The sequence below is a fragment of the Chionomys nivalis genome, chromosome 10, assembly GCF_950005125.1.
Source record: "Chionomys nivalis chromosome 10, mChiNiv1.1, whole genome shotgun sequence".
NCBI classification, from domain to species: domain Eukaryota; kingdom Metazoa; phylum Chordata; class Mammalia; order Rodentia; family Cricetidae; genus Chionomys; species Chionomys nivalis.
Window position 1 is genome coordinate 79,637,323 of NC_080095.1, and position 13,023 is coordinate 79,650,345.

General features: G+C 41.4%; 1 protein-coding gene across 1 annotated transcript in view; it reads right to left on the reverse strand.

Annotated features, from left to right (window-relative positions):
* Ankmy2 (ankyrin repeat and MYND domain containing 2) overlaps window positions 1-13,023 on the reverse strand; it is a 51,840-nt gene that overhangs the window by 31,019 nt on the left and 7,798 nt on the right. Inside the window, exons 2-4 of the mRNA XM_057783254.1 lie at window positions 12,878-12,942; window positions 9,563-9,701; window positions 949-1,047 (exon numbers count right to left, since the gene is read on the reverse strand). Of these exons, the coding sequence (XP_057639237.1) occupies window positions 949-1,047; window positions 9,563-9,701; window positions 12,878-12,942 (303 nt within the window). The remainder of the gene's footprint in view (window positions 1-948; window positions 1,048-9,562; window positions 9,702-12,877; window positions 12,943-13,023) is intronic.

Below are 13,023 nucleotides of genomic sequence, written 5' to 3' on the forward strand. Positions count from 1 at the left end.
ATACCAATGATCAAATACTCACCCTCCCCCACACCCCTTCATGATGTCAAATAACAGGACTACCATGCCAAGGATGAGTGGGCACAGAAATGTTTGCGGCTGATGGACATAACGAAACAATAAAATGACTATCCATCACTCCTTTCCCAAACACAACCATCGCTGCCCGGATGGCTGTTCGCAGCCGAAACTTCAACTATTTGTTTAGTTCCTATATGTGGAGATCTTAAGTCAATCATCTCTACTAATCCTTAAAACAGCCTTGTACCTGTTCTACAGTGAAGAACCTGAAAGACAAAAATCTTTAACAACTTTGCTGCAAAGTCCTGCTGACTTCACAGGTCATTTCTTTTCTTTCTTTTTCTTTTTTAAATATTTATTTATTGTGTATACAATATTCTTTCTGCGTGTATGCCTGCAGACCAGAAGAGGGCACCAGACCTCATTACAGATGGTTGTGAGCCACCATGTGGTTGCCGGGAATTGAACTCAGGACCTTTGGAAGAGCAGGCAATGCTCTTAACCACTGAGCCATCTCTCCAGCCCCACAGGTCATTTCTTAAACATTGGGTCAAACATTTCCATTAGAGAAAGCACCTGAGTTCGAAGATCCGAATGCAGTGCAATGGCCATGCTGCTCCGTCTCTCACAGAGCGGGAACCGCATGCAGCCATGCATTTTCTCCAGTCATTGGGGATTTCACTGTGCTAGGGTGAACTATCAAAATTTTGCCAGATGTGGCAGCACGTGCCTTAAATCCCAGCACTTGGGAGGCAAAGGCAGGCAGATCTCTGAGTTCAAGGCCCGCCTGGGCTACGTAGTGAGTTCCAGGACAACTAGAGCTACATAGTGAGACCGTGACTCAAAAACCCAAACTCCATAAACAAATAAAATACACACACCAGGAAACTAAGAGTAATTCACTGTGGAATTATAGCAAACGCTCACCCACAAAGGCTGCCATCTGAGCCGCTGTTCTTCCCACTGAATTCACAACGTCCGTCTCGGCACCTGCCTCCAGCATGACCCACGTGATGTCTTTATTGCCTAGAGTTCCAGGACAAAAAATATCAACCATAATTGCAAAAGCACTACAAACCTACCTAGTCAAAACAATTTCCTAAAAACCTAATTTGGTAATACAAACATGGTATAGAACTGAATATCACTTTTAACAATAAAACAGAGTATGTTTGCTGAATGGTAATGCTTAGGATAAAGTCAGAATACACATACAAAATTATCAAAAACAATGAGAAGAGCAAACAAACAAAAGCCCTCCTTTAACAGCCGCTGGCTCGTTCCTCCTCTCACACCGACAGACTGGGGAGGCGTAGATGGTATATAGTGGTATATGTGTTATATGGTATATGAGTTGTATATGGTATATACAACATGGGGGACCTTTCTATACATTTCTATGGAAATATCTATAGTTCATTTTCATTTTCCCAATCATTACAGATACTTTGCTAATATTATCTCCTTTGAGTGAGCAGCAGTTTTGGTTCATATTTGCATGCATGAACTCTGATTTTCTTAGGAGCATTTCCTGGAAAACTGTGGATGAAGATTATCTATGCATTAAGCACATATTGCCAGGTAGCCATCAGCCAGGGCAGACCAAATACAGTCCACAAAATGAAGCTCCCAGGCACTACTGCGTTAACCATTGCCAATGTAGTAAGTGCAAAAGGATCATATGTGCTCTGACATTGACCTCTTTGATTAATACCCAAAGCATTTTCTATACTGATCAGCTGCTCTGCTTCTGTTCTCTGCCCAGCTGTGTCTCACAGTCTTTGTCTTTCTCTAGTTGATTTATAAGAATTCCTTATAGATAGCAATAAGACCCTTAAGATCTCACAATTAATACCTTTCATTTGTATTTTAACTCTATAGAATATCTCATTTACAGCAATGTTAAAATTCTTTTTTTTTTAATTTATTTATTATGTATATAGTGTTCTGGGCACCAGATCTCATAGATGGGTGTGAGCCATCATGTGGTTGCTGGGAACTGAACTCAGGACCTCCGGCACAGCAGTCAGTGCTCTTAACCACTGAACCATCTCTCCAGCCCCAGCAATGTTAAAATTCTATGTAATTAAATAGTTGCTTAGGTCCCTTTTGCTTATAGAGAGTATTTATTTGTGTGTGTGTGTGCGTGTAAAAGGATTTGATCCCCTGGATCTGGAGTTACAGGCAGTTGTGGGCCATTTGATGTAGATGCCCATAACCCAAGGCCTCTGTAAGAGTGGTGGGCATTCATGGGGGGGGGGGGGGGGAATAACTGGTCTTCAAATGTATTTTAATAAGATAATGGGTCTTCAAATGTATTTTATTTTATTTTATTTTATTTTGGTTTTTCGAGACAGGGTTTCTCTGTGGTTTTGGAGCCTGTCCTGGAACTAGCTCTTGTAGACCAGGCTGGTCTTGAACTTACAGAGATCCGCCTGCCTCTGCCTCCTGAGTGCTGGGATTAAAGGCGTGCGCCACCACTGCCCGGCTTCAAATGTATTTTAATAAGGTACGGGTCTTCAAATGTATTTTAATAAGGTAACGGGTCTTCAAATGTATTTTAATAAGGTAACGGGTCTTCAAATGTATTTTAATAAGGTAACGGGTCTTCAAATGTATTTTAATAAGGTGGTACTGCATTACTGTTCCATTTCTCAGAAAAAAATTCATGGTATTTGAAATTTGAAGGTCTCAGGCACAAATCAAACACAGTGCACCAATAAAAAAAACTGCAGAGCGTAACTACAGAAGATAAGCAAGGCTCGGTGCCACTGACTGACCTGCACACAGCAGCCTTGGGCCCAGACTGCACAGTTTGTGAAGAAGAGCTATGAATGGCAACCTCACAGACACCAAGGGGCATTCCTTCTTGGGTAGTCCGCACACAAGGAAAAAATGGAGGCAAGGCGACACAAGATTTTTAAAGATCTACTGAAACCTCTAAGAGAAAATGTCTTCCTTAGGACACGAAGGGGTCATGTGTGAGATACGACAGAAGCATGTGTGTGTTGTGAGCTCTGTGGACATTTTTCTGAATTCTGCCCTGGGAGTGAATGAAGTGGACCCCGTCACTGGAGGATGTTTAGGTCTTATGGTATATATGGCAGTGTCTCTGGAATTGAGGGGAATAAAGATGAAAAAGGACTAAAACATGGTGGACAAAAATAAAAAAAGGAAGGAAGGAAGGAAGGAAGAGAAAGAAAAGAAAAGAAAAGAAAAGAAAAGAAAAGAAAAGAAAAGAAAAGAAAAAGGGAGGCAGGAAGGAAACGATAGAGATTCCATTTTGCTGTGGTTTTTTTTTTTTTTTTTTTTTTGGTTTTTCGAGACAGGGTTTCTCTGCGGCTTTGGAGCCTGTCCTGGAACTAGCTCTGTAGACCAGGCTGGTCTCGAACTCACAGAGATCCGCCTGCCTCTGCCTCCCGAGTGCTGGGATTAAAGGCGTGCGCCACCACCGCCCGGCCTGCTGCGGTTTTTTCCAAGCCTTCAACAATCACACTTCAGGAACTCACCAAACAGGTAGGGAAGATTACCTATTGGGAAGAATCCCTAACACTTTTCTACAGTAGAATGCTGGCTGGTCTATACAGGCTCTTTAGTATAAGGGTATTGGGAAACTAGACACTGCAACTTTGTGTAACAGGGTCAGCGTTTGTTTGGAGTAAATTCAGCTCCAGGAGTCGGTCGGTTGCGTGCAGCAGTTACACCAATTGCTCCAATTCCTTCCATTGTAGTAGCTTGGCCAAAACATTTAGGTGGTTGTGGAGTCAATCCCAGGGTTCCACCTGGCATCATATTGGCAGGTCCCGGAGGAGCTGAGGTACCAGCTGGCACGGGAGCAGAGGATACGGGCCGCTATTGTTTATGCCCATAGCATCTCCCATAGTCATTGGGCCCATCCGTAGCTTTTGTTCCCTTGCTGCCACCGCATTTCTTCCCGATGCCTGCGCCACTCCTCCTGCCTGAGCTCTACCTGCTTTGTTTCTGAACCTCTGGGAAGCTCTTCTTGAAGCCTCTTCAAATCCTACCTCATTTGCATATTCTGGCGCTTAAGGCCTGCTGCTTCATCTCCAGCTTCCTAAGCCTCCTTGGTGTTGAAGTCGCCTTGATCCTGATACTTTTTCTCCATCTCAGTTCCTTCTAGAACATGGCATACTCATACTCCAAGGACCTAGGCAGTGTGAATCTGGTGACTGCTTTCGAGCTACATTTTTTTATGACCAACTTCTCTGAAAGCCGGTCTTCATCATGGTCAGTCTTCCGGGGAAATGCGGTTAGCAAGGAGCATTGATTTCATCTGGAGCCTCTGAGCAGCCGACTTCCTGAAAACTCATCAATGCCTCTCCCTGAGGGCCTTCCTCAGTCATGCTCAGTGACCACAGCTCTCCACCTGGCCAAACAGAAAAGGTTTGGTTCCTTGGAAGCGTACTGAGGAAGATTGCAGACTGCAAGCGTAGGCAGAGTTGCTTTCCGAGAAGCAAATTTTCCAGGTCCACTTTGGCAATTTCCTCAAGGGGTCGTGTTTCCAAGTGGGTAAAGCCAAAGCCCTTGTTCATATGAGCTGAAACTTTGCCTGCTTTCCCACGATTCTCAGAAAGTTTCCTCATTTCCTTCTCGGTGACGTCATGGGAGAATGCCCATAAAGAGACCCCCACATTGCCTGAGGTCTCCTGTTTTCCTAAAACTCTCCAGGTCAGTAGTCAAACCTTCATTCTGGCCTGGGGGGGGGGGGGGTGTTGGGGAATATTATTTTAAAGTGTGTTGCATTTTTTTCCTACTGCTTTTGTTTACAATTTAAGATGTGTTTGGTTAAATAAAATTAACCTGAAGGCAGAAGGCTGAGTCAGCAAGCAGCTGACAGGAAGTGGTAAGGAGGAAGGGGAGAAGCAAGGATTTTTAAGTGGGGAGTGAAGAGGGCACTGAGGGCTTTTTTTTGGAAGATGCCAGCAAAGAAGGAAGGTTGGCTACTAGCTATTCAGCCTCTTATAGCAAGCAGAATTCGAGTTCAAAATAAAAATTCCAAAAAGAGCAAAAGAGTAAAAAAAAAAATACTACTACCACATTTTGTCACCTAACATGGGACTCATATTTCCATAGGGCCTGAGAAAACTTGAGAAAAAAACAGGGGGATACGGTTCCTTTAAGAGTTTGGTCAAGGGAAATGGGAGGCAGTAGCGGGGAGGAGGCAGAAATCTTTAAAAAATAAATAAGAAAAAAAAAACAACAACAACAAAAAAAGAGTTTGGTCAGACAGTTTCTGCCAGTTAGTGAGCCCTTGAACACCCAGAACATTAAGGAGGAACAAAAAATGAAGTAAAAATGCCTGCCACAGTGCACACGTCAGCATTCTAGGCTCTAGGAAGATGGAATGCAGTTCCTGGTCAGACAAACTCCCAACAGGGCTGAGAACTCTTTTTATAGACTTGGCTCTCACAACGGAGAAGAGGGCAGAGCCAGCAGAGAACCATATGGAATATCCAGGTGTAGCTTATCAGTCTAAAATTTGCTCCTGTGGTCAAAAAAAAAAAAAAGACTAGAGACATACACACAAAATAAAGAAGTCCAGACAGAAAAAAGACTCTAAATAGGTTCCAGTGTGTTTTACAATGTGCATAGACTAAACAAAGAAAGAAAATGGGTATAGACAGTCTTAGAAAGAAACAGATTAAAAATAATAAAGTCTCTAAAGAGGCAATAACAGGAAAAGAAAAAAGCCATGTAAAATGAGAAATACACAGGAACACAGGGAGTCTGGGTCCTGTATACTCTTGTGTTGATTTTGAATTTTTTGATTGTTGAAAAACAAAGGACAGCTGCTTAAAGACCTGGAATTGAAAGAGGGACTGCTGAAATAAACCAATCTAGATACTTTCGAGATGCCTTAACTTTAAAAAAATGTATTTGTCAAATGGAATTTAAAAATGCTTTGGAGAAGCAGTTTTGTTTCCATAGGATTCAGTCCAGGTTAATTTGAATCTGGTTGATCAGGGGAAACCTCCTGAGAAGGTGATATCCATCAACAAAGGTTGTAACTGGCCTTCCCAGGACTTGCTCATTATCTCAAAATTTTCTCCCTGGAACCCTAAAAATACCTTCGCCCACAGCCAGCAAGAAGCAGTTTAAACTAAACTGTATCCACATTCCCATAGCTGGGCTGTGGGGGGTTTTTGGTTAATTGGTGGGTTAATTGGTGGGTCACGGATGTTTGCTGTATTTAGGGTAATATAGGACTATAGGAATGATAAAACAAAAGGGCAGATTATTGCATCTACTCTAAATAATAGGGTAGATTATTGACTCTATTATAAACTAAGGGACAATTATTGATCTCAATTACTTTGTAACTTTTGTATATTGACATAAATTTAAGGTAATTTGTGCTGCAACATACAGTATGTGTGTTTCTGTTCTTGTTTAAAGAACTTTTATAATTACTAAAAAATTTAAGGTTATTTTTGTTAACAACATTGTATGTATGTTTCTATGTTTGTTTGAGGTATTGTGTCTATGCAGTTCATTTGGAAATGTAGGGTGAAGGTCTAGGTTTTGAAATATATTCTTATAAACTATATAGGATAATTAAGAAACATAGGTTAGTAGTTAGTCATTGATAACAGTCAAATTTGTTAGGCAAGCTTTCTAGATCATACAGAGTTTAGGTACATAAATGGTATTTTTTAAACACTTCAAAGACCTACAGAATATGGAATTTAAAATGTTTTGTTAGCCTAAGGTTTTTCATGACAATGAGACACCTCTTCTCCAGGTAGCACCAATTTACTTCAGAGAAGATATGGGCATTGAAGAAACTCCTTAGAGAGTTTGCTGTCATTTTGGAAAGATTAGCCATTTGGGGCAAAAAGCTGTTCTTGCTTGGACTGCTTGACACTATGCTGTATAAACTGGACATGTAGGACCCACAAGAAAGTGACCACTGAACTTTGCCAAAACAGGGAAGGATGATCCTTTATGGTTCCTGCTTCCCAGAAGAAACTGCCAGACATTCTGCAGAACACAGAGGAGAGTGGCTGACAAACTGCCTATATAGTCAAAACAGTCTTTCAGATTTCCTGCTCAATTGAAAAGTTTGCCGGATATTATGGGCCTGTAGGCTGAAGATGGATGACCCAACATTGCAAAGGTAATTCGGGTGACTGTCCAGGCAGTGAGATGTCTCTGTCATTTCTTGAGTTTTTGGAAGTTGTTTACAATGCACTTTTAGTTTACTTAAATAATATTATATCTTTCTGGTATATAACCTTTGATGGAGTTGAAGACTAGATTGTTATAATTGAAGTTGTCCTTCAGATAGAAAGTAAATTAGGTATAAAATTTTGGATTTACTAAGATAGGATGGATTATAGAGCATTTTCTTTAAATTTACCAGACACAAATGAAATGGAATTCAGTACATTGTGAATGTAATCTTTGATAATTGCTCTTACTGTATACAGTCTTACTATGTTCGAGTTAAAACTTTTCATTTTTGTTTAGATAAAAGCAGGGTATGCTGTGGAATATTAAAGTGTGTTACTTTGGTTTACGTTGCATTTGTTTAACTCTGTGAAGCTGTGCCGCTTTGCCTGTCTAGAACACCTGATGGTCTAATAGAGACCTGAACAGCCATAGTGAGGCAGGAAAAGGATAGGCAGGGCTGGCACGCAGAGAGAATAAATAGAAGGAGAACTCTGAGAGGTTCTGAGAAGCAGCCAGAGGAGGAGGACATAAGGGGCCAGTCATCCAGCTGCACATCAATCCATGGAATAAGAGTAAGATTTATGGAAGTAAGAGAATGGGAAAAGCCCAGAGGCACAAGGTAGACCAGATAACATAAGTTAGAGAAAGCTGGCGAGAACCAAGCCAAGCTAAGGCCGGATGCTTGAAACTAAGAATAAGGCTCTGTGTGTTTTATTTTGGAGCTGGATGGTGCACTCCCCAAAAGAGCCAAAAAAGAAGAAAAATATCACACAACAGTGGTGTGTCCTGGTTTCCTAAAATTCTTCAGGTCACTAGTGAAGTCTTTATTTTGGTCTTGTGTTTGTGTGTGTGTTTAGGTCAGTAGTCAAGCCTTCATTCTGGCTCTGTGTGTGTGTGTGTGCATGCGCACGTGGACGTGTGTGCGTGTGTATGTGTGTGTTTAGGTCAGTAGTCTAGCCTTCATTCTGGCCGTGTGTGTGTGTGTGTGTGTGTGTGTGTGTGTATGTGTGTGTGTGTGTGCTGCAGCTGCTGCTGTTGGTGGATGATGCATCCTTGGAGTATGGTTCTGCTTCTCCAAGTTAAAGTTTCCTTGCTCTGCAATTTTTTTTTTTTTTTTTGGTTTTTTTCGAGACAGGGTTTCTCTGTGGTTTTGGAGCCTGTCCTGGAACTAGCTCTTGTAGACCAGGCTGGTCTCGAACTCACAGAGATCCACCTGCCTCTGCCTCCCGAGTGCTGGGATTAAAGGCGTGCGCCACCACCGCCCGGCCCTTGCTCTGCATTTTTGCACCCTTCTGCTCACTTATCCAGCCCCTGATGTCTGTATTATTTATGGATCCCTTATTGTATACACTTAGAAATGTTTTTGTGCCTGATGAAGATATATATGGGTGTGGTGTCCTTAAAATCAGAGCTTATTATATTATATCTCTATTTTATTAAAGACCTACAATCATCTGGGCATGATGTCACACATCCTTAACCCCAGCTCTCAGGAGAATCTCTGAGTTTCAGGCTAGTCAAGTCTATACAGTGAGATCTTGTGGACAGGATCAGCCAAAAAAAGGGGGGGGGTGCATGGAGGGGGAAAAGAGAGAACCGCTTAAACCCTATTTTATTTTAGGTGACACTTTTCAATTATTTATTCAGGAAACACATGGAAGATGCAGCTAGACAAACAGCCAGCACTGCCACTGCAGCTGTCGGAGTAAAGACCAAAGAAAAGCCTGGATTCCATTGAAATGTAAGTATTTAGACTCAAAGGAGAAAATTTGAAAGAAGAGGTGCACAGAGAACCAACTGGTTTGAATCCCTAAAGAAACAGGTCACTGGACTGGCAAGATGGTCAGTCAGGTAAGAGTGCTTGCTGCCAGGGCTGAGGACTGGCATTCAGTCCCCGGAATCCACGTGGGGGAAGCAGGGAGCTAACTCCTGCAAGTTGCCCTCTGCCCTGCAGACCCATACTGTGGCAGGTGTGAGATCGCCCAACCACAACAAACACATGCTAAAAAGAAAAGAAACAGATCACTAACTCTGTAACTTGTTTCAGGCATTGTAACTTTTTGCTTTATTTTGGTTTTTCAAGACAGGGTTTCTCTGTGCAGCCTGGGCTGTCCTGGAACTCGCTCTGCAGACCAGACTGGCCTGGAACTCAGAGACTGTCACCTTGATCTGCATCCTGAGTGCTGGGATTAAAGGCTGCATTAGAGCTTTTCAGAAGTCAATTCTTGCCACTCTTTCTACTAAGCTTCTAAAAGTTACTAAAGTAAAACATGCATTAGCTATAAAATCCGGGCCCATTTAAATTGTATAGGTAACTAACACGGATGAGTAAGTACTAAAACTTTACCAGAAAGTGCAGCGAACATGAGGGCTGTGTATCCGTGCTCATGCTGGTGACAATTGACATCAGCTCCATGGCGCAGAAGCAGCTTGCACATGTCAAGTTTCCCTTTGTATGCCGCGTGCATTAAAGGAGTCATTCCATTCTTTAAACGGAAGGGAAAACATATTAATTATGCACATTTCCATTTTCATAACATAGAAACACAAACATAAAATAATAAAATCATCTTTAAAACCCATAAAGTATATTCATCTCCTCTCTTAGATCTTACCTCAGCTTCTGAGGGGAAAAAACATAAACAGATTAACAAAGAGAAAAGACATGTTTCACCTCACAGACTATCAGATAAGTAGAGCATAGATCAGAACCCAGATTGCCTAAGGTCCTCATTTCCCCACACTCTTATTTCTTGAGACACCAATGGACACCAGAAAACTGAAGACAGGCAGCTAAGGTGTGAGGACCACAGGTTCAAGGCCTGCCTGAGCCTGGGTCACTTAGTGAGACCCTATGTCAAAATAAAAGGTTTAAAAAGGGTTTGGAATATGGCTTAATGATACTACACTTGTCTGGCATGTGTAAGGTCCTACTGTCAACCTCCAGTGCCTAAACAACCAAACCCACACCAAACCAACCAAACCCAACCCAAAACAAATCTGAAATAAACTGAACACTTATCAAAAAGAAAGCTGACTAGAATCTGGCATATTCAAATTAGGTAATTCTGAAGCTATTCAGAAAGTGAGTCTGGAGACAGTGAGGTGGCTCACTGGGTGAAAGTGCTTCCACCAAGCCAGGCTCCTGGAGCTAGATCAGCAGGGCCTGCTGGCAGGAGAGAGCCAACTTCAAATGCTGTTCTTTGAGCACATGCCCCCCCCCACACACACACAATACACAATATAAAGAGGTAAAGATGATGTTTTCTTTTTAATTTCAAAGGCGACAGAGAGATGGCTCGGAGGTTAACATTGCTTACTGCTCTTCCAGAGGACCTGAGTTCAGTTCTAGTGCTCACATCAGATGGCCCCCAACTCCCTGTGACTCTAGATCCAGGAGATCAGATACTCTCTCCTGCCCTCTGTACACACACACACACACACATAAATATAAACAAATAAATTTAAAAATCCATCTCTGTGTTGTGAATTGGAAATTCTCCGACTATTGCCAACGAGAAAAGCAGACTCAGGATATATTTAATGCTATGACATCATATCTTAAAACAAAGATCCCCAAATCACTCACACATTTTAATTACACTATGGTTTGAGTACATATGATTGCAAACATTGAGTAGTATCTGGCAATATTTAAGCTAGACTGAATTGCTTGGTCTCCATCTGTTTGTGTTTACCTAATGTAATAATATTACACCACACACATGGATCTGTGGTACGTCTTCATGTCCTAAGGAAGACATTTTCTCTTAGAGGTTTTAGTAGATCTTTTAAAAATCTTGTGTTGCTTTGCCTCCATCTTTTTCTTGGGTGCAGACTACCCAAGAAGGAATGCCTGTTTGTATCTACGAGGTGGCCGTTCACAGTTTCTTTTTGACAGGCTGTGCAATTGTGGGCCCGGGCTGCTGTATGAGGCAAGGCTGTATGCTGACCAAAGCACCAAGCCTTGCCTAGCTTCTGAAGTTATGCTCTGTATTTTTATCAGTGTACTATATTTGATACATTCCTAATAAGTTCAATTTGAAACTTATAATGAATATATGTAATTCCATAGCTTTTTTGAGTAACATTGCTACAAAAGTATAATTTAAAACAAAATTTAAAGATTAAACATTTCAAGATTTAGTAAAAATATATGAGGTAGTTTACTTAAATTATTTTGTCATAAAGAATTTTCTTTCAACTGGGCATAACGATGTGTGTCTTTAATCCAGCAGAGGCCAAGAAGTCTCTAGAGAAGTTCCAGGCCAGCCAAGGCTATGGAGGGAGACCCTGTCTCAAAAAAATACAAAGGGAAAACATTCCTTTTTGCTAATGAAATGGTAATATGATCTTATGAGATGTGTGGGTACAGTGCAGTTCAGCTCACGAACGTACATAGTCTGGTTTTAAGTAAACAGTTTGTTGTTTTGAATGTCCATCCTTGAGATGTCTTTAAGCAAACTATGATCTCTGTGGGTGACTTTGACTTTTTATCAGTGTGTAGGAGGTTCTTGTCTTTCATTCGACAGGAAAGGTTGACTCCTTTTAAGAATTTAAGAATTATTGAGTTAAAAACATTCCAAGGTAGGCAGGCATTTCACTAGTTTGATTACATTTTATTTTTAAATCTAGCACATTGCATTTGCTAAACTTGTTTAATGTTATATGAAACTTATTTTGTAAAATAGTATAATATATATGATCTATTAGCATATAAAACATCATGTTCCCACACTTTTTAAAAAAATGATAAAAGTTGGGTGTAGTGGTATAATAGCCTTTAATTCCAGTACTTGTGAAACAGAGGCAGGTGGATCTCTGTGAATTAAAGGTCAGACTGGTCTACATAGCTAGTTCCAGGCCAGTCAGTGCTGAATAGGAACAACCTGGAGAGAGAGAGAGAGAGAGAGAGAGAGAGAGAGAGAGAGAGAGAGAGAGAGAGAGAGAGAGAGAGAGAGAGAGAGAGAGAGAGATTATTTGGAGACAGATGTGATTACAAACACCTTTAATTGCATGCCTGTTTCCCAGAGCTTGGGAAACCAAGACAGGAGGCCCAAGAGTTCAAAGGGTAGCAGGGGACTTAGAGTATTAAGATTCTATCTCAAAAACAACAACAATAAAGTTAAAACAATGAAAAAAATGAAGAAGGGAGAGAGAAGGAAAAGAGAAGGGGGTTACAATTTGGGCTTAATTTGTACTTATTAGATTGCTCTTAAGATTGGTCATGTTTTCATTGTCTCTTTTCTTCATTTAAGTAATATAACCTGAGCACACAAATGCTTCAAAACAACTTCTATTGAAAGATTTTTGCACTATCCAATGTGTCTGTGTGTGTGTGTGTGTGTGTGTGCACAGGTATGTTTGCCCAAGCTAGAAGTTGATGTCAAGTGTCTCACTCTGCTGCTCTCCACCTTATTGGCTGTTTTGGCTAGACTGACTGCTGGCCAGTTTGCTCTAGTCACCCCGTTTTCTCCACCCGCTTCCCACACCAGTGCTAGGGTTACAGGTGTTTCCCGCCATGCCTGGTTTTCACATGGTGCTGGCCTTCATCTGAACTCAGATCCTCGTAGTTGTCTGGCAAGCACTAACCCACCGAGTCATGTCCCCAATGCCAGTGTCATTCACCCTCTCAGGAAGAAAAATACTGTATTAATTTTACCTCATCCAGACAGTTGACATGAACATTCTTACTAGATAACAGTGTTCCAGCTTCTTGAACGGTACCTTAAAAAAAAGAAGGAGGTGAACCATGAGCTTATCTCTCAGGAGAGAAGGGGAAAGCCGAAGACAAAGGCGATACTGTTT